Source organism: Pithys albifrons, chromosome 2 (genome assembly GCF_047495875.1).
Source record: "Pithys albifrons albifrons isolate INPA30051 chromosome 2, PitAlb_v1, whole genome shotgun sequence".
Classification (NCBI taxonomy): domain Eukaryota; kingdom Metazoa; phylum Chordata; class Aves; order Passeriformes; family Thamnophilidae; genus Pithys; species Pithys albifrons.
In genome coordinates, this window is record NC_092459.1 from 34,389,394 (window position 1) to 34,416,557 (window position 27,164).

General features: G+C 40.4%; 1 protein-coding gene across 1 annotated transcript; it reads left to right on the forward strand.

Moving 5' to 3' along the window:
- Positions 1 to 607: 607 nt before the first annotated feature.
- On the forward strand, positions 608 to 25,784 carry NT5E (5'-nucleotidase ecto). The gene is made up of 9 exons (XM_071548709.1): positions 608 to 1,263; positions 5,664 to 5,886; positions 11,354 to 11,542; positions 15,945 to 16,142; positions 17,543 to 17,694; positions 20,573 to 20,681; positions 21,452 to 21,601; positions 23,161 to 23,361; positions 25,005 to 25,784. The coding sequence occupies exons 1-9, from the start codon at positions 901 to 903 to the stop codon at positions 25,160 to 25,162; spliced, it is 1,743 nt and encodes a 580-aa protein (XP_071404810.1). The 5' UTR covers positions 608 to 900; the 3' UTR covers positions 25,163 to 25,784.
- Positions 25,785 to 27,164: the final 1,380 nt, after the last annotated feature.

Consider the following 27,164-nt stretch of genomic DNA (forward strand, 5'->3'; position numbering starts at 1 on the left):
ATTGTCCAGAAGTTGCAAGGAAGTGTACAGAAGTGACAGCATTTCAAAAGCTAACTTTGCAAAAAATTCTTTCTCCAGATAATTTTGTCATTTAATAGTGGAAGAAGATTTGGACCCAAACTGTGAATGCATGACTTAAATGAACAGGTGGGGCCCCTAGTCAGTTTGATTTACCCAAGTGATGGTCACCCCACACCATATTCCTAACGAGATGTTTATTTAAGGCATTGGCAGATTTTCCCCTCAGCGTGCTTGTGCCAAACCACAACTAAAAGCTTTGCATTTAACCAGGGAAAGAAAGTCTTGAAAGCAATCTACACTAAAACCACTAGAGCTATAATTAAATCAACTCTTAAAGTACTGTAACTTTTTGTGGCTGAAATGGCAGTCTTTATTTTAAGCATCGTTGGAGAAAGAGGAGAAGAGGCAAACATTTCCATGTGAAGGCTTGGAAACGCCTTTCAGCGTTACTAAACATTCACCAAGGCTTCCTGTGAGCACTGGAGTTTGTCCCTTCGCTGCTAGCTGTATTTTCGTCCCGTTTGACCTCCAGCAGCTGGCTGAAAGCCCGTCTCCAACACGACAGCAGCTGTCTTCGGGTGAAGGACATCGGTGGGGAAAACGGGATAGCGAGGGCTGGGACGTGCGCGGGCGCAGGACGCCGCCTGGGGCTCGGAGAGCCCTGAGGACGGGAGAGAGGCGGCAGTGCCAGGCGACCGCCCCCAGCCCTCGCACACGCACAGCAGATGCAGAGCACCTGCGGCTGCCGCGCCCGACAGGCTGCCCGGTGCCCCCGGCGGCTCGTCCGCTCCCCGCCCCGCCGCGGCGCACCCCGTGCCTCCTCCCCTGCCGCGGCCGCCCCCTCTCCGGTCCCACGGAGCGGCGTGCAGCCTCTGCGGCATGGCGGGTCGTGCCGGCGCGCCGTGGCCGTGGTTGGGACTGTGGCTGTGGTTGGGGCTGTGGCTGGAGCTGCGATTGGGTCTGTGCGCGGCGGCGGAGCTGCGGCTGACCCTGCTGCACACCAACGACGTGCACGGGCGGGTGGAGGCGCAGGGCGCGGGGCCGCGGCGCTGTGCGGGGGATGCGCCGGGATGCTTCGGCGGCGTGGCGCGGAGAGCGGCGCGGGTGGCGGCGGAACGGGCCGCGCACCGCAACGTGCTGCTGCTGGACGCCGGGGACCAGTACCAGGGCACGGTGTGGTTCTCTCGCTTCAAAGGTCGGGAGGCGGTCCACTTCATGAACCTCCTGCGCTACGATGCCATGGTAAAGCGGGCCGGGGAACTGCGCGCGGAGCGGTGGTGGGGCTGCTCCCTCTCTCTCCTTGGGTGCTGTGTCAATTTCTGCCTTTCCTCGCTGGCTGCCGATTTTTTGCTCTGCCTTCTCCTTGAGTGCGTAACGCTGCATCAGAAAAGGCTGTAGGTCATGCTAAAATCATGGTCAAAGGCAGCTGGGAGGTAAGCGAGCAGAAGAGAAGTGATGTGCTAGGGGTGATCGGCCGAATTAAGGTGTGAGCTGGCAGCCCCACGGGCAGCTACAAACCGGGAGAGGATGGCACGGCTACAGTGTGATGCAGGGGAAGAGCAGGTCTTGAAAGAGCCAGGGGCTTGGGGCGGGCAGGGAACTGCACGGGCTCTGCTGGAGAGGGACTGACAAGACATGGAAATGACCCCAGCAAAAGCCGGGTGAGTCTGGGGTTAAGCTCGTAACCTGTCCTGCTTCGGTCTTGTGGACAGGGACAGGTGGCATATGTTGGCAATGCTGTTTCAAAGGGTGAAGATTTTTAGTTTTCTTTAGTCCCATTCTGATTGTGTCCAATCTCACCAGAGCTGTGGTCATGGGAGGGGTCGTGAGCAAGTGGCCCAGAGATTGTAACAGCAAATCGCTGAGGTAGCTCTCTGAGACTTTGCCAGTCCTGCACCTTTACTCTGTCTCTTTTGGTCATCCAAGTGCTGAAAGAAAAGTAGAATTTGAGGCTGAGATTGGGGGATGTCACTCCATGCCCTTTAATTTTTGTTTCAGGGCAGTGGCTTATTTTGCTTGTGTAAAACACCAGAGAGGAGTGTTTGAGAGTGACTGCATATTTATTTCATCCCAATGGACAGATTGAGTGGAAAATCCTCTGGGCATATCATGTTTTCTGTCTTCATCTTATTTTGCTTTCTATGGAAAGGACTGCACTATCCCAGGTTAAAACGGCTTTATCTGTTTTTTACCCTCTGCATTGAGTACAACTATGGAAGAGAAAGGCATGCCCCAGTGTACTTTCCTAGGCTACACATGCCTCATACCATACAGGCAGGTCTGTGAAGGATACTACTCCCTATTCCCATGGCCCAGTGAATGGTTTTGTAATTGTAAAACATGTTAACAGGGTTTTTCTTCCCAGGTGTGAGGAGGAGTGTGTGCATTTAGGACTCATCCTCACAAAAAGCTGGGGAGCACTTTGGTGCTCTACAGTGTAGAAATAGCTGGAGGTGGTTTTTCCTACCTTTCTTCCCAAAGTTTCTGCTATTATTTCTCAACCTTGTTTTTGCTGATTTAACTGGTTCGTGGGCAGCCGGCGAGCCTGTGCAGTTCCTCATCATATCACAAGAAGAAATTCTTTCAGTCAAAATCAGCAGTGTTGAAGTGTTCAGTTTTAGAAACATGTTACATAGGATGTATCTGGTTTAGGAGAGACCATGAGCTTTTTCATCAGAATAAGCTTTAAAAATAAACCTGCACTACACCAGATGGCCAGAGGACAGTGTTGGATGCTAATGCCTTAGTCACCACCAGTTCTCTGTGGAAGTGCTGCTTATTATAAGTTGAATAGAAGGAGACAGGATATACTATATGTTAAGCTATAGAAACGTTAGCACCTTTCTCTGCTGCCAAAGGGTCTGAGGACAGATGCTGAGTGTTGAGCAGTGCTGCAGCATCTATTTTGATTCTTCTGTCTGCAGACCATGCTGATCATGCAATGGTGATGGTGGCTGGGGGGGCACAGTGAGCAAGGTAACGGCCACACTGCAGAAGGGTGAGCTAGTGTTTCTTCAAGCAAAATTTGGTGAGTCACATCCCTAACAGAAGGGGTGGGGATTACTAAAATATTTAGAAGTGAGATACAGGATTAGGATTAGAAACAGGATGCAAGAGGGAGTGTGAGTCATAAAAGTTGCCGTAGAATGTGGGCAGAAGCCATAGGAGGATTTAGGGCGGCCTGGAAAGTTAGAGATTTGCTCCACAAACAGGAGAAATTTCCTTTTCTAATTTTGCCTTTTTCTCATATATACCTATTATCACCTCCAGCCTGTTTTCTCCTGTTTAGGTAGTTATTGCCTTCCAAAGATTTTCTTGGCACTACCCTTGTTTTCTGGTGTAATTAAGACTAAAATCCGATTTAAATGCCTGAAAGACAGTAATTGACAGTAATTGGCAGTCTCCTAGCTTTTGTTTTACTTTGCATCCTCCTGTTAATTTGTAGCCTAATTTTGAAATATTTTTAGCTTTGCTTCTTGTGAAAAGGAGGATTATATAATCACATGATGTGTGCCTGAATATTTCTCTTTATTCTCTCTTGTGACTTATGTTGGCCAGTGAATTTAGATTTGGTGAAGGGATATTGCACAGGTACAGAGTCCAAGAAGGATAAGGTGTAAGGATAGTTAGGTAGAGTATAGGAACCCAAAATGGTCCCCATCCTCCTCTCCAAAGGAGGAGTTGCATCAAAAAAAAGCGCAAAAATTTAGCCTCTAGTGATTTCTCCTAAACAAGAGACTTTATAACCACCCCCACCATGGGATAAGTTTTGATCAATGTTTGTATCCTAATGGACATGAAATAATCCAAGTGCAAGATACAAAGCCAAGAGAAACAAGGCTTTGTAAGTGATTGGTTGGGTTGTTTGGTTTTGTTTGCTTTTTTCTTCCACAAAAACTAACGTCAAAAATATCCAATTCAATTTCTTAATTAATTTTCAACCTTTTTGGTTGGGTTTTAATTGCATATGTTAACATTTTGAGATGCTCTACCTTTCCATGGATATCTTTTCAGACCATCCAGGCAGCATCAAAATTAGTATCTTTTTTTTATTTCTAATTTTTACAGAAAATAGTTTACAATTAGAAATGGAATGTAGTTGAAGAATAGTGTGTCTTCCAAAGTCAGAATTTTCTTAAAGATGGTTCTTTTAGTAAAGTGCTGCAGCAGCATGCAAGCAAATTGGCTCTTTCCCTGGGGTGTGAGTGGTGTTTCCACTAGCTGTCAGCAGGAGCAGTTGATTTCCAATGCAAGTTACTGCTGATATCATGGTTTATTTCCACAGGGTCATTAATTACCTGCATATGAGGATAAAAAGAGTCATGAGTCTTTGTCTGTTGCAAAAGAAAGACACTGCCAATTAGTTGATCCAAATGCTGAGCCTGTAGTGGCCTCGAGGTCCTGGTCAGCTTGGAATATTATCAGGGTTAATGTACTTGTTTGGAGAATAAAAGTTGGAGCAAGCACGCAGAGGTTATTTATCAAAGTAGAACAGAACAGTATATAATCTTTCTTAGATGATGAATGCAACTTTCCCCTCTTAATCTCTGAGTGAAATTATGAGCACACTTTGCCTGGACGAGTTGGCCCATTGGCTTCAACACTCCTAACATGTGTGGCTCCAGCTGCCATCTGTATGAAGTTACTATGTACCAATTACACTATTGTCATGTTTCTGTATATACCTATTTTCCTTCACTAACACCTAAATACACTACAAAGTTCTTGTGTGTGTTGTGCTTCTGCAAAAATGCCATCTGTGGAGTTTTTCTGGCTTATCACCAAACTTACAGGCACAGGCATGGGCAACTTAGGCTGAGCATGAAAAAGAGGCAGGTAGGAGAAATTTCCCTCGAGGTAAGTCCCTTTTTGTCTACTTAACCAACCTGGAACAACTAAATATTCTCATCTGGCTGGTATTACCATGCTCATAAATAAACTGGACTACTCATTTTCCATGAAAGTCTTGGTACTTCACAGTGCTGTGTACAGACCTGCCTGCATGCACACACACACCCTAGGGATTCTCCCTGACTGATAAATGTTAGAGCTTCCGGTAGCTAATGATGGTGATGATGGCTAGAAAATGATACTTTCTTGTTGCATGTTAAAGCACAGAAGAATCTGTACTAAATGTGTACTAGATGTGTTTAAAATACTGTGGTCAAAGCGCAAAACTCTTAAAATGCACTTTTTACTTAAAGGTAGTAAGATAGTCATTGACATTTAACATTTTCTTCAGCATTTAAACAATGTATTTTCCATACACAAAATACATACTTTCCTTTATGGTTTTCATTAATTCTCTTTCTTGCAGATACAGGATAAAAAACTAATGGGTTTTAATCTGCTGCATAGTTGCAAAGACATAGATAGGTTTTAGATTTCAACTTTTTTATCTGTATTGTTGTAAGAGAGTCTGAAAAGCAAATACCTAAATCCAAAAACAAAATAAATTTAAAAACTTTAAAATAGCATTTCCGTGTTCATGAGAAACACGAATTTGCTGGTTTAGACAAGTTAGGGTTTTCTTCTCTAGAAATAGACTTTGTTTTCTCAGACATACCATGTATATAATTTATTGGATTATTTAGGCTGAATATTTTAGGTTGGGTCTCATATTTTCTTCTTGCTTTTTGCAGGCTCTGGGTAACCATGAGTTCGATGAAGGTGTGAGTGGATTATTGGATCCTCTTCTGAAAAATGCTAATTTTACAGTCCTAAGTGCAAATATTAAAGGGAAAACTCCATTAGCAGATGAAATGATGAAATATGTTCATCCTTTTAAAATAGTTCATTTTGACTCAGAACCAGTAGGAATTGTTGGCTACACTACAAAAGAAACTTCCTTTCTTTCACAGCCAGGTATGTTTTCCTTGGTATCTAAGTTTCTATCCTTTGTTACTATTTTGTTTCTTGCCCACTTTTTTGAGTCCAGAGACAAATGTTTTCAGCTGAATAGTGAGAAGTTTGTTGTTTTACTAGTATTTACTTGTATTACTCAACTTTGCCTGATTTTTAACCTTAGGAATGGTTTTTAACATTAAAAGCCATTTTCAAATAGACATGGATTATATCTAAGAATAAAAGAAGGTCAGTGAGATTGCAAGAGAGCTGTGGGGCCTTTAGAGGTTTTATTGTTTTGGGAGGGTTTTAAGTTATATTGTATAATATTTTGTTGTTATTTATCCATTTAAACAAAAGTTAAAACATGAATACAGATTGTCTCTAGCATGAAATGTGACATTTCTCTGTGTTGAAATTTTGCTCATGGGATACCTCCATGCTCAAGCCCTAGTGAAAACAAGAAGAGCTTCAGTTGTGTTTTTGAAGCAAAAGTTGCCCAACGTGCTTTTAGACTCTCAAAATATTTGCAGAAATTAGACTACAGAAGGAACACCCATTTGGCTTTTACCACAATTGCTTCATTCATGAGTAAAATTAGAATTGATGAGGAAAAAGACTTTTCAGTTTCTGGCTATTTTTTCCTACATTTCAGGGGTTTTGGTTTGATGAGTGTTCTGAGGGTTTTTTGTTGATTTGGGGGGAGTTTGGTTTTTTTTGGGGGGTAGTGGATTTTTTTAGTAAAGTGATCTACTAGAATGAGAAACACATTTAAATCAGCTGTAGGAGATATGAGTCACTGACTATTCAAAGTTCAGCCTACTTCTGGTAAAAACAGAATCTTCTCTGGGTTTTCCTGTAGGGATGCCTTAAGCACTAGTTTAAAGCATTTTCACACCAAAAAGGGACTTCATATTATTATTTCTCTTTCCATTTCTTAACAATACAAAAATAGTGCATGGTTTTCCTGACAAAAAGAATACTCAAAACTTTGAGGAAATATTAGAATACAAAACTGTTCCTTTTATGCTTTTTAATTCCAATGCTGTATGTTTAAACTGTTGAGAAGTGGATATCTGCAGTCTAAATAGAATTCTTTATCTCACTTCTATTTTGCAGTTTTGTGGTTTTGGATTCTTTACTTTTTTTCACCCTGATAAAAAAGAAAATTGATCTGTATTTTATGTAGGCAATAGAATTTCACCTGTACTTGAGGGCATGAGGGCAGATATCATCTGCCAGCATACTAAGTTTGAATAATAGACAGCTAATATTGTTCTTCATCAGGGATTAATAAAATCTGTTGCCACCCTTCTTCCAAACAACTCTGTTGGTGTGGTGAGATCATCAAATTAACTTTCTTGCAAATATACTAGATGAAAATCCAGACAGTGTTGAAGTGATTCTGTGAAGCATTTGAATACATTTCCCATAACGTTTAGACAGCATATCCAATACCTCAGTGTGCCACAGCTAGAAAAGAAAGCAGTGCTGAAAGGAAAAGCTTGTTAGCTCCATAGATGGAGCTGAGGCATCCCTAAGCTAAGTATATCCCACTGGGTAACTGAGCAACAAGAAGAGCAAGTTCTAACTACAAAAGTTATGGTGATCAGAGTTTTTGTAATTTTCTACCTTGCCATATCAGTGTGTGAAGGAACATTTGGAAGCTTTGAAAAGGTGAATTCAGGATACGTTAATAAAACTCAGTGATTGCATAAATCATCCATGACCTAGCAATCCTTAAGACTGATAAAATCATGGGAGAGGTGGGTCAATGGCGAAATAATTATCAACCTAGTTCCTTCATTCAAATAGTAAGAGAATTTTAAATTCAGCACCTTGCTTATCTCTGTGCACTTCTTCCAGCTGATTCAGTTTTCTCAGCCTTTGTATACTTCAGCATGCTCTTAGGACATTCTCAAGGCAAACAGGAAGCTTGAGAATGCTGAAACATGTAAATTCCTACATTATGACTGTACATGGAAGTGTTTTCTGAGTGTGATTTCTTCCATTCTTAGATCTCGATAACTTTCACACAAGTATGACATTATAACTTGTACTTTTCATAGTCTGCTGAAAACAATTATCAAAAGACTTGAACAGTGTGAAGTCCTTAAATCTTAGTGTTTCTATTGGGAAGGTACAGTTAATCTCAGCTGAAGGTACTGTTAATGTTCCTGTTTGGAAACCATAGGGATGGGAAACACATTTATAGATAACAGCCAGCTGGCAGTTTTTCTGAAGTTCTCTCTCTTGCTATATACGACTGTCTCAGCTGAATGCCCAGCCAACTTTTCCATGTCCTGCAAGAATTGTTCACAACTTGGCACATAGGCAGAGTTGTCCATGTCTTTGCTTTGCACTGAAAATCTAAGACCATCTTTCTAGTATTGGATGATAGCAGCTTGCTTGCTTTAATTCTGCAGTGATGTTTAGTCCACTGTCTTTTTGTATAAGGTTGAAACCCAAAGCTTCTTGCTCTGTAATCCTTTAAACAGCAAAATATTTACTAAACTTATCAACTTGGCAGAATTTCCTAAAATGGAGTTTTAAATTCCATTTATTCCATTTTATTCTGGTTATCTTGCATAATGTTTTTAATATGCATCCATTTCTTTTCCTTTGCTCATTTGTAGCACACTTTGGATATTTCTTGTGAAACTCTACCTCACCTATAAAGAGAAGAGGATGTCATATCAGTTTATCCTGAAAGAGAAATATTGACATGAGCAGTAATTAACTCTGAAATAAGTTAGTTATTTCAATTAAGATTGTTTGGAAAAATGCACAGATGAGTGCTAAGCAGTTTATTGCCTTTTGCCTGGTTTCTTAGAGGACTGAGAACTGTGTCTCCCGCTGTATAACTTTTGAACCTGCTGGCTCGTTTCATCTCAGTTACATCAAGTGCTGAGATGATTAGAACACAAAGCTGTAGGAAATCCTATGGCTAGGTCACAGAGAGGGGGTGCAAGAAGCCCCTGCATCTCCAGGCAGAATTCCCTTTTTGAGGGCAAGGTGGACAGCAGGCAATTGGCAGGCAGGTGGCGTGGCAGTGAGATGACCCACCACAGCACTGGTGTCTGCCTGTGTCCTGTCATAACCATCCTGGGAGAGAGGTGGGCTTACTGGCATATGACAGACGTCGTTTTTCCCCTCATTATGAAAGTAGATTACGTTGTTTTAATGTTTTCTCCACAATTGCCTAAAGGTGTTGCAAGGTGGGGAACAGTCTCTTCTCCTAGATAACAAGCAACAGGACAAGACGAATTGGCTTCAAGTTGCAGCAGGAGAGGTGTACACTGGATATCAGGAAAAAATTTCTGCTTGAACAGGTTTGTCAAGCATTGGAACAGGCTGTCCAGGGAAGTGGCCGTCACCATCCCTGGAGGTATTTAAAAGTCACATAGATGTGGCACTTAGGGACACAGCTTAGTGGTGGACTTGGCAGTGCTGGATTAACGGTTAGACTAGAAGATCCTAGAGGTTTTTCCCAACCTAAATGACTCTGTGGCTTGAAGATTAATAATAATATGTCTTCAGTGTATGGTTCATTTGTAGGCTGCAGTGGCATAGAGAAGTAACAGAGCTGGTGGTGATGGGGAGAGTTTAGTTACCATGGACCACCTGGTTATGTGTCATGGGAGAAGTTAACCTGCAGGCAACTGCATGCTAGCACACCTAGGCAGTGGGTCTCCTTGGTCTTTGTTTAGAGACCTCAGGTCTCTTTGCAGAACTGGTCGTGACACCATGGGGCACATGGTCATTGCAACTGGCCCATGGTGGTGAGATGAGCATGTGAAGAGCATACGCTCAGGGAGCATTTCCCAGACTTTCTTTTTTTGCCAGTAGCTCTACATCAGGACCAGCATCTGTCAAATACAAAGATGTACAAAGCGGGGCTGAAGCCAGTGGCTTTCTTCAGCCCTGGAGGAGGAAGGCTAAGAGGGAACCAAGTGCAGTCATCCACTGGCATCAGGGGGTTTGTAGAGAACACAGGGACAGACTCTTCCCAGAGGGGAATAGAAAGGACAAGAAACAATGGGCTCAAGTAGTACAACAGGAAATTATCGTGGGATGCAAGGAAAAAATTTGTCATGGTAAGGGCAGCTAAGCCCTGAAACAGTGAGATTGTGGAATTTCAGCTTGCTTGGATGAGACCCTGAGCATCCTCATCTGGTTTTGAGTTCCTGCTTTGAGTGGGTTTTGGATCACATTGCCCCAGGAGGTCCCTTCCAACCTCAATTAACTTATGACTCTTTGATTCTAAGAAGAGGTCCACAGGAAGAAAATGTGGGGATGCACTGCACAATTCACTCTGCAATGTGCAGTACAGATATTCCCTCTGGCAGTAAGAGAACTATTCAGTGGGTGTGGTGGTGAACCAATTTATGTAACCCTCTTTTATCTCTTCCATTGTAGCAGCTTCCTCCTCATTTCCTGAGACATTTTGCAGTGGATTGGCAATTTGTTTCACTTCTCACTTTGTTTTGAAATAGTGTAAATCTTTTGACCTTAAAGGCTTATTTCAAATGGTTTGATCAAAAAATTCTGCAAGAAGGAGAGGAATTAGGTAGAGGAGGAATTGGTAGAAATGTTACTCAATTATCTTTACCAGAAAGTTTAAGTTTATAGTTGGTTGAGTCTATTCCTAAACTAACTTAAAACCTCTAAAGAAATTAGTTTCTTATATAGGAAGTCCTTCTGTGCAACCTGAAACACTGCGCCCAGGATAAAAGCAGTTGTTTGTCTAGTGCTTGTGCAACTGTTGGTCATGTTGGAATACTTTCAGCAAGCACAGAAACCTTGCAGAAAGATAGTGAATTTCCCAACACTGTGGTCCAGAAAAGGTTTTTCCTTTCAAGACTTTCTGTTCTTTATGTTCTCATTTCAGTATAGTGTCTCAGACGTGTGCTGTCCTGTATTGGTGTCACTGAGAGTGGTTCACAGAAGATGAGATAGTTTGTATAAAAAGGCAATTCAGAGTTTAGTGGTGGACTTTGAAGAAGGGGGGGATAAGGAAAAGAGCAAAATGAGCTTGGCGTAAAAAGAAAGAGAGATTTAACTTGGAAAAAGATAGAAGATCACAAAGGAATGCAATTTGGAAAGAAAAAAGGCTTTATAATAGAATGCACGTGTTTATGTGCAAACATTGATATATTTAGTTTCCTTTCCATAGTTAAATAATAAAAGCCATTCAATTTTTGATCCTATATTTGGTGTCACTAAATTTTTTATAGACTTACTTAGTTTAGGCAAGTACATACAGCTTGGGGCAGGAATGTTGTGTTAGTCTAAGCACATGGGTGCTCCTGAAACACTGGAGATCATCAGATTGGAAATTTGAACTAGATAAGGACATTTGAGAGCCACTGATATTCAAAGTTCCATTAACTATACACAATATTATCCAATATCAGCTACTTCTTTTTAAACTAGTAATTAGGGTACTTTATAAATAAATTCTTTTCTTTTTTTCTTTTTTTCCAAGGGGATGATATAATCTTTGAAGATGAAATTGAAGCATTGCAAGTGCAAGTGAACAAACTTACTGCTATGGGAGTGAACAAAATAATTGCACTAGGACATTCAGGTTTTACCGTGGACAAAAATATTGCCCAAAAAGTGAAAGGAGTGGATGTTGTGATTGGAGGACATACAAACACGTTTCTCTATACAGGTATTTTACTTACTAAAATGTTGCTTCTAAAGCAAAGCTGAAACTGTTTATCTTTAAACTCCATGAACTTTCGCCAACATAGTTTACTGCTGGCTGCCCTCAACCAGATTCATAGCTCGTATGTATCCATAACTTCCATGGAGGAAACCAGTTCAAAATGGTTGGTGCACAAGAAGTACCATAACTCACTGAAAGGTTCCTTAATGCTGTGGATGTTCGAAGTGACCTATACAAAGTGGGACAGAGGAGCAAAGGTAGTAATACTGATAAATTACTGCTAAACATACTGTACCTGTTTCAAGCCCACACCTATAATGAACTACATAAGATGTCTACTTTTAAACTTGTATATGGGTTAACCTGAAAAATTATTCATAAAAGACTTCAGGAACGATACCAATATCAATTTTGTCTAGAATCTGATTCTATATTTGTAAGTCTCCATTAACCCTGCCGTTAAAACACCCTTCCTGAGTTTCTTCTCTTTATTTCAGTCCTTCTTATAATCTCTGACTTCATTCTTCTTTTCTCTAGAGGTAGATGTCATAAACATTGCTGATGTGATTTCTCCAGCAGCATTGCTACTTTAGGGGAAACCTGACATCAGCAGCTTCCCCAGCACTGCTGCCTTCTCCGTGCCAGTGTGTAAGGACACAAGCAAAAGAAAGGCTGTCTTGGTTTTTTGTTTTGTTTCATTTTTTAAGTTCATTAAATTTAGCAGAAATGTTAATAATTCGTTGAGATTATAATGGGAACTTTCTGAAATTTTCAGAAAAATTTCCCAGAGGATAGCACCATGTACTCTAGGAACTTAAACTGTTAAAAGGTTTGCACTGTCCGTCATGCTCTCCTCTCCCTATTCATCTCTCTCTTTCTGATGTTTTTTTTGTCTTATCTAGGCTCTCACCTTTTGTTATTGCACTTGTTAAAAAGAAACAATTGCATGCTACAGTTATACGTTAAGCAGATCAGTATATCTCTTGAATTTTACCTCAGGGAATAACTTTGATGACTAAGCGGGAGGCACAAAGCATTTACACACCTTCCTATGAGGAAGAGGTCACAAACACTTCACATGAGAGCAGAGAAGTGGCCAAACTGGAAAAAACAACAGGACAGACCATCCTAAGATCTTGTCTCTAAGAGTGACTAAGAGGGAAGGGTGAGAGAACTGGACAAGCCTGTGGAGACACTTTACTCAGATCTGCCCCTGCTTCCCACCAGCTTGCATCTCAGGGACTCCCTAAGCCAGGAGTGGTGTCTTGATATTTACTAACTCCACTGAAACTTCTCTTTCCTGAACTTGCCTCATCTCCTCTTGACTACATTCAACTTTCACAATAGCCTCTAGCAGGGCATTCCACCACTGACCTGCTCATCCTGCAGAGGCCTTAGTCTTACCTGTGTGCAGTCTGCAGTTTTATTGAATAGTTTTTGAGATGGGAAAACCAAGGAAACATGTCATATTCCAAGTGTGCATTCATTGTGGATTTACACAGTGGAATCCACTCTTTTGCATGGTCTTGTAGGTCAATGCCTGTAGAGATTTTGTGTCTCATAATGGTAGCCGTGGTAGTCAAAATACCTTAGTGGGTGTGGTCCAAAGGGTTGCCACTTGTTACAATTTTGAATTTGATCTGAAGTGCTGCAGGAATTTAGTTCATATCCTATCTGTAGGGGTTCACATGCACATCTCTTGTCATCCCAGAGAGTACGCTGCTGTCAGACTAGACTAGGTCAAGCTGTTCCATTCTTCCCCATTTGAAGCTGTCCAAGATTCACAAGGCCAGAGTGATCACACAGCATGAGACTGCAGCCGTCAGCTTAAAAAGCTCAGCTGGGAATGAGTTCTGGTCCCTCTTCCAAAGGCTCTGTTGTTTTGATAAAAAAGACTGTCTTAGTTTTTTTGTTAGAACTGGCAAGGTGAGAAAATTAAAAAAGTAATGTCTGGGGGAGATAGACAAAAAATACATATCTATTTAGTCAAAGTATGATTTTTGACTTAATGTGGTCTGAGCAGATAATTCCAAGTGCTGTGAAGCACATGCTAATCCATTCAGGAACATCATGAGTACATTTGCGAACCATTCCCTGCTGAGTCAAAGCCATCAGCCAACATTCACATCAAAATAGCCACATCTGTGGAGGTGATTTCACTGCAGAGTAAAACATCTATTTCAAAGTGTTTCTGTGTGTATCTCTATGTGTATATAAAGCCTATAAGCTCTTATTTAAATCAAGAGGTGTAATCAATAACTGGCAGTGGAATCTGGGAGAATGCTTCAGCTCAGTGTAAGTGGAGATAAACCAGCTGAATCTCTGTTGTGGAGGTTTAGAGACATACTGCTCCTGCTGACACCTCCATAGAGATACCTTAATGTAAGGGCTTAATGTTGGACTGGTCTAAACTGTCTGTAAGACATTTTCCAATCTCTGGTTTATCCACAGGTTATATGGCAAATGTTGTCTTGATTTGTTCAGGTGTGCCAGCATTGGGTTTGTAGAACTCGTTCAAACAGTAATTGTAGTTTGGGGTTGGAGCAGTTTAATTTCTGGTTTTGATTGGAATGGATGCTCTGAAAATGTCAGTGTGTTGGCTAAAACATGTTCTTCACTTATCCAGTATGTTTGTGCATTTGTAATGAAACAGCATCTCACATTTTGACTGAGATGGGTGAATGAATACTACTGCTGCATTCTTTGGGAATAAAATGCGCTGAAAAGTCTTTCAGAAGGAATACATCTATCTTACAATTGAATAATGTCATAGCGGTAATTACTCCTGCAAGGAAGTATCAGAATCAGAAAGTATTTCTTCAGAAAGCAAGAAATGAGTAAGGCTCTAGACAAGCACTTAACCATGCACAGCTGATGTCAACTAAAATGATGGCCAGAAAAAGTAACTTTCTGTGTTTAATGCTCTGTTTGTTAGATGGCTACAGAACTGTGAGAAGTCCAAACTGATTCCTTTTTCAGTCCTAAAAATCCCAAAGCCACTTCTGTGTGTATAAAGCCTGCAGAGTTCTCATTAGCTACAGGTTTTCTTTAATTCTTTCCAAAATAAATAAATAGTTAAGAGGTTCCACCACTCTCTCATCCAGGCGGAAAGTAGAAAAACTAGTTCTGTGATAAGTTGGGTTCAACTTGCAGTTTATTACAGACACTCTCCCTGGAAAATAGGAGGAATTAGAGAGAAATATGAAGCATATTGGAGTTCTGGAAGAAACATTTGTCATGCTTCTTGTCCTAGGATTTCATATTACATAAACAACTGTAAATGGAAAGAAACAAGTTCTGCAAGCAGTGGAAGGAAAGAGCCTGCTTTTCTCTGGATCCATGTTCTCTGGACCTGCTCCCTCATGCTGCTGCCCCACTGGCATCCCAGCTCTCCCCAATACATGGATGGGAAATGCCACCAGCTTTGGAACAGGAGCAAGCATCAGGCTTTTAGGGGACTCTGTAGTGGGGCCTGCCATGCTGCCCATGATGCCTTGGAGCTTCCCATCCTTGGTCTTTGCTGGCAGTGGGGTAGAAATATGGACAGAAATACTAGCATGGAGAGATACTACTCAGATAATATGTCAAGGAGACAGGGAGAAGGCTGGTTCCCTTGAGAAAAGAGCTGTTCCATGTAGTTCTAGTTTTCTTTGCTGCATTCCCCCACTGTGTGGTTTCTAAATCCTGTGGTAGCCTATGCTAATTAAGCTGAGCTACCTCTTTTCTCTGCCAATGCCTTGCTTAAATCTATCTAATTCCAAGTCCTACATTTGATCACGTTTCAGACTGCAGGTTGATCACAGAGCTCTAATGCTAATTAAGTTTGGTTTTGTGGAGGATTTGCAGCCTCTTTGAAATTTTGTAGACATTTGGTCTAGTGAAAAAAAAACCAGTTGGCTGTATGCTCAAATTCATGGAACTACTTGTAGGCATTCTGACTGCATATTAACCATAAATAGTTTAGACTTTTTTGTTTTAAGTCCGATGTATGTTTGGCTAAGATTCTCATTTTCTATCTGGTACAGAATAAAGCAGTGTGAGGGCTCAGTGATCTTTTCACACAGATGCCAATATGTTTGCATTACTGAGAGTTTTAGATTGTAGTAATTGGAATGAAAAGTTCCTTTGTTGCTATTGTGGCATGATGTCATGGAGGACTGTGCTGTAACACTTAACTTAAAAACACTGTGGCAGTTATTCCTGTTCATGTCCTGAAAACAAAATTGTCTCTTATGAAACAACTGAACAATCAAATGTGTGTTTGTTGTCCAATGTATTCATTATCGTTTCTGCCTAGTATTCTATTTGATTTTTTTAGGGCTGAGAAACATTTGAAATGTCATTCTAATAATTCCTTGAAGGTCACATAAGCTGAAGACCCACTTTCCATGCTTGTTCTGTGCAGGCACCCCACCCTCTACTGAACTGCCAGCTGGCCCTTATCCATTCATGGTTGACTCAGATGATGGGAGGAAGGTGCCAGTTGTACAAGCTTACGCTTATGGAAAATATCTTGGTTACTTAAATGTTACATTTGACAAGAAAGGAAATGTAGTTGAAGCAGTTGGGAACCCCATTTTGCTGGACAGCAGGATCCCCGAAGGTATGTGGACTAGGCATTTGAATTTGCCTGCAGCACTCTGCTGCAATTCAAGTCTTGTTAAGTGCAATGTCAAAGAATTCAACTTTCTTCCTGAGCTTGCTGTTCTCTTCTGTGTAGGGTTCAGGCTGTGTTACAGGTGAATATGCACATATTCAGTGTGTGTTTTTATCTTTTTTAAATCAGTGAAAGCCCTTTTGTAGGATTTCAGGTGATGCAGCAACTTACCATTTTGTAGAACTCATTTTAGCTACTCTTACAATTATGATTTAAAAGATTATGAGGACTAATTTACACTGTTTTGCCAGAGGCTGGGTTCTTCAAAACAGAGTTTAGTGCAATATAGGAAAGTGGAAATATTCCTAAAAAACCTTCCATGACTTCTTGTTTTCAGTGCTAAGTGTGTTCAATGTTTTAGCTCTGAAACATTCACAGAACTGAGAGGAGGAAAGCCTCTCTTTCTGGTTGTAACTCCATCCAAGCTCTGCTACCTGTTTTTTTTTTTTTGTCAGCTCTGTAATCCCATGGGACTGATTCTCTAGTCTTTGTTTTTTCTCCAGTGTTTGCTGTGTGAAGTTCTGAGCTTTTATAAGCCCTTCTAGGTTCTGAGTATCTGTAAAATAAATCCTTTAAAAAGTATTTATTCTATTAATAACTATTAAAACTATTAAAAACTATAACTAGTAGATTTACTGTGTTATTCTCAGTGATATATTAATGATAAGGTGATGTAAAGAAAATTTGCATGCTCTCTCTGATGTCAGTACAAGTAAAAATTCAGATACATCAGTGCTCTCATTTTATTAATGTTGCTCTTGCTGACAAGGGTGAGCAAATGATTAAAACTAATAGTTCATATAAAGTAGTTGTGACATCTGTCTGCATATACAAGTATCCTTTTTTGTCAAATAATTAAATTTCCACCTGACAGACAGGTGTGCATAGACAATTAATTTCTATAAATGTTTATTCCTTGACATTGATATTGGAGCTAGTTTTCCTTTTAGAACAATTTTAAAGGGAGGAAATTACAAATAGGGAAAAAAACCCAACTTTGTCAAATAAAGACCAATCTCACTTGTATATTAAAAATTCTCTCACCTCTCAAGGTAGATACTAGAAACCTCATCAGTCAGAGGTTAGAACAGGACTGGGCAAAAGTATTTCGAAGTGTTACAGAGGAGGTAACCTTGCCCTGGCATAGGACTAGTTTTTTAACATCTTTCTTTATAGGCTTTGTTTGAAGTGAATATAGATATTATTTTCTTGAGAAGCCTTTAGGGATAGTGTAACATTTTAGTCATAAACAGGGTTTGGGTTTTTCCTAAGATTCGTATTCACTGAAGTGTCACTCATATGAGATATGTGTGATGCTTATTTTACACTTCTATATTGTTTTATAGATGAGCACATTAAAGAAGAAGTGGAAAAATGGAGAGAAAACCTGGGGAATTATTCTAAAGAGATTGGAAAAACTAGTGTTTACCTGAATGGTACAAGCCAAGCATGTCGTTTCCAAGAATGTAACATGGGAAATTTGCTTTGTGATGCTGTGGTAAGATGTTTCCACTGCAGGTGGCAATTACATCTAAGAGTTAATTAATCCAGAGCTATCAGAAGAAATGCATCTAGCCTCCAAACTATCAGCACATGGGCTCTGTGCTGCTTTTCAGTAGTGACATCTAACATGTAGTATGTCCCTAGAAAAGACCTGGCAGAAGCGAGGCTCTAATGAATCTTGCTGTATGGAGTAAGGAGCAGTTTATTCTTTGTGTATAGCCTCATATGGAGAACAGCTTGTTCACAGTTGGCTCTGAGGCTGCAGTTTTAAGAGACATGGCATTCTGATCTAAGAGTTCATTCTGGCATTCTGATCTAAGAGCTCATTCCTTAGGCAGGGAGAGCTCAGCTCCTCTGTCCCACTCTGGGCCCCTTCTCATAGCACTTACCTTCTGCCCTCATTACTCACTCAGCTGTGCTCTTACTTTAATGCACAAGCACGGAAAAAAATCTAAGTAGTTTTCTCCCAAGTTGCTGATGTGGATTGTCTCCATGAAGAGCTCAAAAAGTGCCAGCTGAAGCAAAGTGGTGGGAAAGGTCATACACACAGCCAGGCACAGAACACCCAAGCTCAGGTGGAGCCTCAGGCCTCTGTGGCATCCTGACAGGTACCACTGGACTTCAACTGTCCCAGAACACCAGAAAGCCTCTATGAGAAGTCACTTCCAGTTTTTAAACTACCTGGTTTTGCTTGTTTTACAGTCCAGCAGCAGCACCATTTTATTTGGGTTCCAGGGAAAGACATTCACTAATGGGACTGTTTCCAGAAAATGAGCTCTGCCATAAATGTCCCGCAGTATTGCCACAAAGTCAAGAGCCATTTAATAATCATGAGCTTTCACTTAGGTATGTCCCTAAAGCTATTTCTCCAGTCCTAGTGATTGCTTTTATTATAATTGTTCAAACAGTGGTTAGTTCATGGGCTAATTTCCAAATCAGAATAATATTTTGGAATTCTTTGTACAGTTCTACTGGAATTGCAGCACCTTGCTTTTTCTTTCTGCTAGACTTTTAATAATTTTATTTGAAAAAATGTGAACAAATGTTTTGCCACCTTTCAAGCTTAAAGAATGTAACTCCGTAATCTTTCAGAAGTATGTAGATTTTCTTGTCATACATTTTGTCTTAGGGGGATCTACTTCTACTTTAATTAAATCTATGTCTTTAGACAAAACCTGCAGTCATCAATAAATACATTGATGTCTCTTCACGTTCTTTGCCTTACCAGTTCAACACTTGCTTTCTTGTCTACTGACATTTTTCAGGAGTATGAAGACAAAAAACAGACCTGCCTGTTCCACAAGCTCTATTATTTAGAGTTGTCCTGAAAAACTGAGAGATGGAGAGTTGTAGGAGACTGAATGCTTGTGCTAGATCAAAACAAGAGATCTGTTTAGTGCAGTGATCCATCTCCAACAGTAGCCCAAAATCTCAGTATAAAAGGTTGACAGGCCCAGATGGCATTTTACAAAGGACTTTAAAGGAACTCAAATGTGAAATGATTATGAAACTGGTAAAAGCACTGTGTGAGCTCTTTTAAATTACCTCTGCTCAGGGCTGGGAGTTGCAATGCATTCTTTGATTATGAGTTACAAGTGTTAGTGGGGATGGGTCTGGCCTCAGGCAGTATCTTTGATGACTAAGCTGGAGGCACAAAGCATTTATACACCTGCAAGTCAGAGATCACAAACATTCCACATAGGGGTGCAGCAAGGAAGTGACCCACCTGGAACAGATGACAGGATCATCCATCCCAATGTTTTGTCTCCAAGAGTGACCACGTGAGGATAGTGGGAGAAGAGCATGGTCTTGGAGAAGCCTGTAGACCTGGTGTACTCAGATCTGCCTGTGCCTCCCACCAACTTGCAGCTCGGGGATTCCCCAAGCCAGAAGTGCTCTCTTGATATTTACTAGCTTAGCTGGAACTTCTCTTCCCTGAGTTTGCCACATCTCCCTTTGCCTTCCTTCGTCTTCACAACAGCTGGAGGCAGAGTGTTCCACCAGTGACCTACACAACCTGCAGAGACCTTGGTCTTGTCGGTGTGTAGCCTGTAGCTGCCCACTGGCTGTATAACTGCTGTAGGTCAAGTGGTCCCTGCTTTAGAATACCTGTCTCCTGCCCACCCTCACATCACTCATGACTTTATAGGCTTCTCAAATATTTCCTTCTGTTGTCTCTTTACAAGGTCAGGCAGTACAAGCCTACATCACCATTCTATGTTCAGAAGTTTTCCTGTGTAGTTGACCCTCCTCATCATCCTCTCTGAATCTTTCTTGGGTTTTTATCATTTTTGAAACAAGAAAACACAGATTCCTCTCCAGCCTCCACATACCTTCTTCATTTTATAAGCTTCTGTCATGTGGTTCTTGTGCTTCTCTGTCTGTGAGACTGAAGACTCATGACCATAGTCATTCCTGTACAGAAACCAGTCCATCGCCTGCACTATCCTAGTTTATTTTCTCACCCTTTTCCTGTTCTATTCAGTTATTTCTGAGAATTAACAGTGTAGGCTTATTATCCTTATGCAACTGTGCAAATACTTAGGATGTCACAAGCAAATATTATTCTGTTCTGGCATTTTGCCAGAGTCTTACTACTGTTTGAGACACACTGCTGATCAAAAAATAACCTTTCCTTTGTTCAACTGGCCTGCCCTGGCCATGACACAGACATATAGAATAGGGGAGAGTTATAAAACGTGAAATACTTATTTGAGTTTTTCAATAACTAAGCATTTTCCAGTGGTGCTGAAGGTAATGTCAAAGATGTAAAACCTTTTTGTCTCTTTTCAGTCTCAGATTGTATTTGGTGTAAATTTCCAGAGCCTAGAATAAGTGAAGATAAAATCCGTTCAAACATTTTCTTTTCGTAGCTTTATGAAAATGTCGGGCGTCCGGATAAAAAATCATGGAACCACGTTTCAATGTGCATCCTGAATGGAGGTGGGATACGTTCACCCATTGATGAACAGAGTACTAATGGTATGTAAAATTACAAGATGAATGGCAACTTTATCAAGAAAGAGAAATCAAGTTATGCCAGCCTGAATACAGTTTTAGGTATGGGCTTGTTTTGGTGGGATATGCAGGGTGTTTGAAAGTGATTTCAAACTTTCTCAAATGGTTATATATAATTAAAGCACAACTGCACTTAGGCTGACATTAATAGAAGTCTCTAGCATTGTTTGTACACAATGCTTTTTATAATTTCCCTCTCTCTTTGCTGCCTTGGAACAAAGAAAGACCTCCTACTGTATAGGGTCATCCAGTATGGGCGCTGGGAGCCTTCTGTAGTCTGCTGTAGAGTAAGTAAATCCTGGGTTTTTCTGAATGCTAAGATTTTAATACTTTATTTTCCTGATACTACATAAATGAAACCTGAAAACAAACAGCTTTTTCAGTTTAGCTAAATTTTTCTGTTGTACATGACTAAATCTCAGTCAACTGAAAAAATTGCCTGGTCTAGTACAAATAGCAGTGTTTCTTCATCTCTTTTAGCAGCATTGCTTGAGTAGCAATACATGCAGTTACAACAAACTCTGATTTATTGGTCTTGATACTTGCTGAGTGATAAAAGATGCAGCTTCTTTGATTGAGACAATATATCAGATTCTCACCTCTACCACCCCACATTTTCTTAAATTGTATTTCCCACATTCCTTGTCAAAACCTTACTGTTAAACAATCCTAAAATAGTTCTGTAAACAAGCAAATGAAAAAAGCAAGAAGTAAATAAAGTCTTCTCCCTCCAGGTAGCATTACCATGGAAGATTTGCTGTCTGTTTTGCCATTTGGAGGTCGTTTTGATATGGTAAAGGTAAAGGGCTCCACTCTGAAAGAAGCTTTTGAGCACAGTGTGCGTAGATATGGAAAAGGAAGTGGAGAGCTGCTGCAAGTTGGAGGTATGTTTTCTTCTTTCCTCTTCTCAGTTTTCCAAGCCAGCTATCCCACCTGTTGGCCTTGTTTATTACACCTGGGAGCCTCTTTTAAGAATGGAAGCCAAGCTGTCCATGTATCTTAGCTCTGTGTCTTGCACATGCCAGGCAGCTATCCCTCTTTATCCTGTGTACGTTTAATTCAGCCACTGCAGCACACAGGCCACTGCTGTTCACTTCAGCAGAGACAGCATTCCCAAGCTGGTTCCCAAACCCATAATGACATCAGTATAACACTTCAGTTAACTAGAGGAAGATATAATTTAGTGTAGCTGTAACACAGAAATAGCTACAACAAACTCCAATTTTCAGTTCTTCGCTGGTAGCCTACCTGAAACCCCAGACTGGATGGCAGTGCCAGTTATTGCCAAATTTCAGTTTATCAATATAATTGTGTGCAATTCTCTAATACTGGCTGACAGTTTTAGAGTTTGTTCAAGTAGGTATGGAATTGCTCCCATGAATTTTAAATATTTAAATATTTTATGAACGAACATTTAATATTAAAACCCTACAAATTTCTTGAATTGCAGCTTTATATGTTTATCCAGATGTATACCAGGTTACAGTCATGTTTATTCCTCGTCTCTCTGTCATGCTGTGTAGATTTCATTGGGTTTTTTAGCAGAAAAGCTAAACTTCAAGGGCAGGGGCTAGGCCGTTCCCCCTCTCCATACATCTCCTCCCACACAGCCCAGTGATGGGGGCACTATCCCCACGATGTGATTAGAACCCTCATTTGCCAGAAACAACTCACGTCTTGTGTTTTCACCAGTAAGTTACCATGTTCTTAGGTACCACTAAAGTAAAGCACGAGCAAGCTTTGCTGCCTCCTTACAGGAGAAGAAGACAACCAGTAGCTCTGGAATGGGTTCAGGACAGAAGACCCAGAGCAGGAAGAGTGCCAGGGTTGGAAGAGCCTCTGTGCTTTGGATGAGCTTTAGTGGCTTCCTGATCTGCATTTCTTGGCAATGCTGTTCTGGGGGCCTGGCTCTCCCCAGGCTTTGATCAAGGAAAAGCTCACAACTAGAAATGTTGCTTCTCTTACAGTGAGTGGAAACTGCAAAGTAGAGTCCTGGCCTGGCTTTCTTTTTTTCAGGACAGTACCTATTAACCATAGCAGCCACCAAGTTTGGGTGACTGGCCTGCTTTAAAAAAATTTCAACCAACAAGCCAGGGGAATGAGAAAGCATGTCACTACATAAATAAGGAAAGGTATTTTTATCTTGGAGTATCCTAATCCCATGACTAGTAATTTCCTTCTGTGGAATAGTGATGAGAACAATCAGGTAAGTAAATGAGGTGGGACAGTGCTTCAGCAATTCTTATGCTCTTGAATTTTCTTGCATAAAAGTTGAGTTGTGTGCAAAGAAAATAGGGCATTAACTGGTGTGATTCAGAGCAATACAACCTCTCAGTCACAGAAAGTAATGCAAAGAATCAGCTAAAGATGGAGGGTGCTAATTCTAGCCCTGTATGTTCAATAGGCACTGCACAAAGTGACATTCCAACATGTATTTTTGTAGGCATCCATGTGGTGTATGATCTTTCCAGAGCTCCAGGAAGCAGAGTTGTTAGCTTAGAAGTGCTTTGCACAGCCTGCCGAGTCCCAGCCTATGTCCCACTTCAGATGGATGAAATATACAATGTGACTCTTCCATCCTATATGTTATTTGGAGGAGATGGCTATAATATGCTGAAAGACAAAAATCTGGGATACAGCAAAGGTAAGTGGGATACAGTAAAGCTCAGAATGGGCACTAACAGAGTAGCAGACAATTCCCAAAAGTTAAAAGATCATTCTGTAGTACAAGTCCCAGACTTTTTGCCTTTACTGGATAGATCAAATTTATTTCTAATCTAACAGCTCCGGAGTGCTAGTTTTGGTTGTAGGCAGGAACTTAAACTTTTTCAGTTAGATCGCAGAAGTTTCAAAGAGAAACTGAGCCTTACCAATACAACAGTGCTCAGATAGCAGTTCTAAGATCATAATAAACCAAAAAAGCAGCAAAACCAGCACCATGTACACTGTATCTTACATGTACTGCCTTGAACTTGTACTCATTACTGAACAGTGAAACAAAAAGAAAGGAGCTGTTTTATTTAGACCTTTAATTTCCACTGTATAGAAGTATTTGGAAAGACAGAATGATCACCTCTACTTCTAAAGGACACGCAGCTCAGGTGAGCAACACAGGGTGAGGGGAAAGCTGCTGACCTGCTCAACGGGAATTAGTCTGCCCATCCAAGAACAGTGGAATTCTTGGGAGTCCTGCAGGCAGCAGTGAGCAGCATCCCACAAACACCACACCAGAGGGGTAGAAAGGAAGTGTTTTGTAATGTTGGATTAACGTCCTCTAAAATTGCATGTGAGGTGTTAGAAATTCAGCATTTGTACAACTGACATGTCCATCTTCTAGGAGGAAGAGAAACTAAAAAGAATTTTGAGAATAAAAGAAGGCAGTGCTGTATTTAAGAAAAAAAAAAAGAGTATGTTCTAGGATCTAATTTGCATTTTGCCAAACTTTAATTTCCTATGTTCTGCTTCTGGATGATAAAAGCATGCCTTTACTGTCCCAATCCCCCCCAAAAAATCGTTCTTTCTGACCTTTGCTACAGTTTTTTTATTTCTACAGGTGTTTCAATTTAAAATTGATTCTCACAGGTAGGACTGGTGTTTTAAATCAAGTTCAGCCTATAGCTTGTAAATTTGGAGAGGCTGTAATTTTCAGTAAATATCTGTATATGCAGAAATAAACACACAGAGAGAAATCATCAGGAATAACAAAAGGAACAGCTTGTAAGGTTCTGGTGCAAAGGGGTAAAACTGCAATTATTGTTAAGATGGAGGATTACACTTTAGGACTGTAAGAGCTTGGATCAGAAGGGGCTTGTGACATGGTTAGCAGCAGTGACTGAAGAGAGTCCGACTGCAGAAAAGTCCACAAAATACTTCATGTGCACACAGCAGCACAGACTAGAAATTCCTCCTAATAAAAGTAGTTAAATTTGAGCAGGTGTACGTGATAGCTTTGCCAGGTCTACAGCCCTACACCCTATACCTAAAACTGGCTGGAAATTACCATTGTAACAGATACAAAACAAAACAAGGCAAACAATGTAAAGAGATTTTTTTTTCTTAATAAAAGTTGCTACCACGAATTCTGGCTACAAATCATCAGAGATGATTTTCTGTGCATTAGAAACAACTCTCCACACCCCTACACTGTCTCAATGTGTACTAATTAAGCATGGCAAGCCATAGAAAACAGTTTAAGACTTGAGCTAAAAGTGCAATTTTAGACAGGTTCCTAAAGAACTCTCAAGAGCTTGGCTGCTGCAGAGAATACTTGTTTGTTTGTTTATTTAGGTGAACCTGATATTGCGGTTGTTTCCCGCTACCTACAGAGAATGAAGAGAGTTTACCCAGCAATTGATGGCCGAATAAGGTTTTCTTCTGGAAGTCTTAACAAAGCAAGTCTTACCCTGATTTCTGCATTGTTCACTGTAACATTCCTGCACACTTGATTTTTGCTCTGTTTTTGTTTGGAGGAAGACAGGAGGAGACGATGCTGATGAAGGGAAAAGAGAACTGTTCTCTTTTCTCTTTTCTTACACCTAACAATGAATGAGCAGTTAGGTTGCTGCACGTCAGCAGTAAGTAGCTCAATCCAGTCTTTCATCTAGTGGTGCATTAAAGCACTCTGTGCAGAGTGAGGGGGCGGAATTCATAACTTGTCTTGGTCTGAATCAGCAAGTACCCACACTTTGGCGTGAAGATTCAAGAAGCGAAGTTGCAGTCAATACTGACTGCTCAATCATAAAGCAACAACAGACCAAAACGGGATATTTTTGTCAAATTCTTTTAACTGCCTTAGTGAGTTAAGAACCTGATTCCAGTAATGTAAACAAGCTTCTAGAAATGGATTTATTATAGATGTATATTCCTTTCTTTCATCTCCAGTCAGGGTTAAAGTATTCAATCTAGTATTTCTACTTTGCTGAAAGAGAGCTGGATTAAACTCAGTGCCATTAAAATCATGAGGTCCATTTATAATGCAATTTTTAAAAGTTTGGTTTTTTTTTTACTTTTGAAGATACAGCATCTCACTTATGTTTTCCATTAATAAAGGATGCAGTGAAAACTTGATTTTGATCCATTTTAACAAACTGAGTATTCTTCATTCTGTAGTATGACCAGTTTGGTGACTGTGACTAGAATAAGAACACAATCTCTGATTATGTTTCATATAAATATACTCAATTTTATACCTTTTCCAAAGAACAAAGCATAGAACTGCTGCTTGTTACTCTGTATAAGAAACGTTCAGAGATAATGTCAGACACAGGCATTGATTCCTGCAGCACCATGAAATCTTTTGGAAATAGCCAGGTAATGGGGCTTTTTACAGCATAACCTGGCTTTACAATAAGTCTGATTATACCTCAAAAGTCCAGCTCCCCTATGGGAAAGCTGTGTTTAAAAAATACAGTTGTAAATATGGGCTAACAAGTATAAAATCAGAAATCAGATGAAATGCTAAGTGTACCATTTCTGATGCTTTATCAAGAAGTGAATGCAAACAACCATTATTTTTCAAAGTTCATTCACACTGGGAGTTTTGACATCAACGTGTTTCCATGTTGTTCATTGCTGGTTTAAACTGATTATCAGTGTTTTGAATAAATGTGCTTTGTTTTTCTAGAAAGCTCATTACATTCTTTTTCAACACTGAAGCAACTTAAATTCACTGCACCTGCAGATTTCAAGGAGAAGGTGTACTAAGACAAACACTCAATATGTCTAAATTTCAAGACCTCGTTTGTTTCACATACGTTCAAAGCTTGTGCATGAAAAGCTCTGGACCGCACAGCTGCAATGGCTAAGTGGTGGTAGAACAGGGAGACAAACAATGCCTGACCTTGATACACTATTAGTTATACCCTGACATTGACAGTTTACCAATACCAGTCTTTCCCAAATCAACATAAAACCAGGAACAGAGAGGGCCCTTAAAGACCAAGCTGTACCTGCACACCAGTTTTCAGAGTTGTAACAACTCCTTTGGCATAGCCAGAAAGAAGTAATGCTTACCTTCCTTTGAAAAACATAAGGAAAAGATTTGCAGTAGTAACACAGACAGGTAACACGAATCGTATTGACAAAGAACACTAATGCTGCATTAGATTGGTTGGTTTGCAGCAAAGGAGAAAATGGATATTGTTTGAAAATCAAAACTAAGGAATGCCTATTAAAGAATCCCTGTATTGTTCTGTGAGTAAACCTTGTTAAAAATCCACACATGTAAGTCCATTTCAAAGTCTGTTTTATAAAGGCTGGGCCAACAAATGAAGATTCACAGGAAAAGTCTTCCATACAATTTTATAGGAATATATTTTTTAATAGGCTTTGCTCTGAGCAGACTCGCATCCTCTTTTCTGAGCCTATAAAGAGGATGTCAGAAAAAACCCCCAACAATTTCAGGTAAGAAACCACCGAAAAATAAAGGCTAAGGTAAAAGTCAAAACC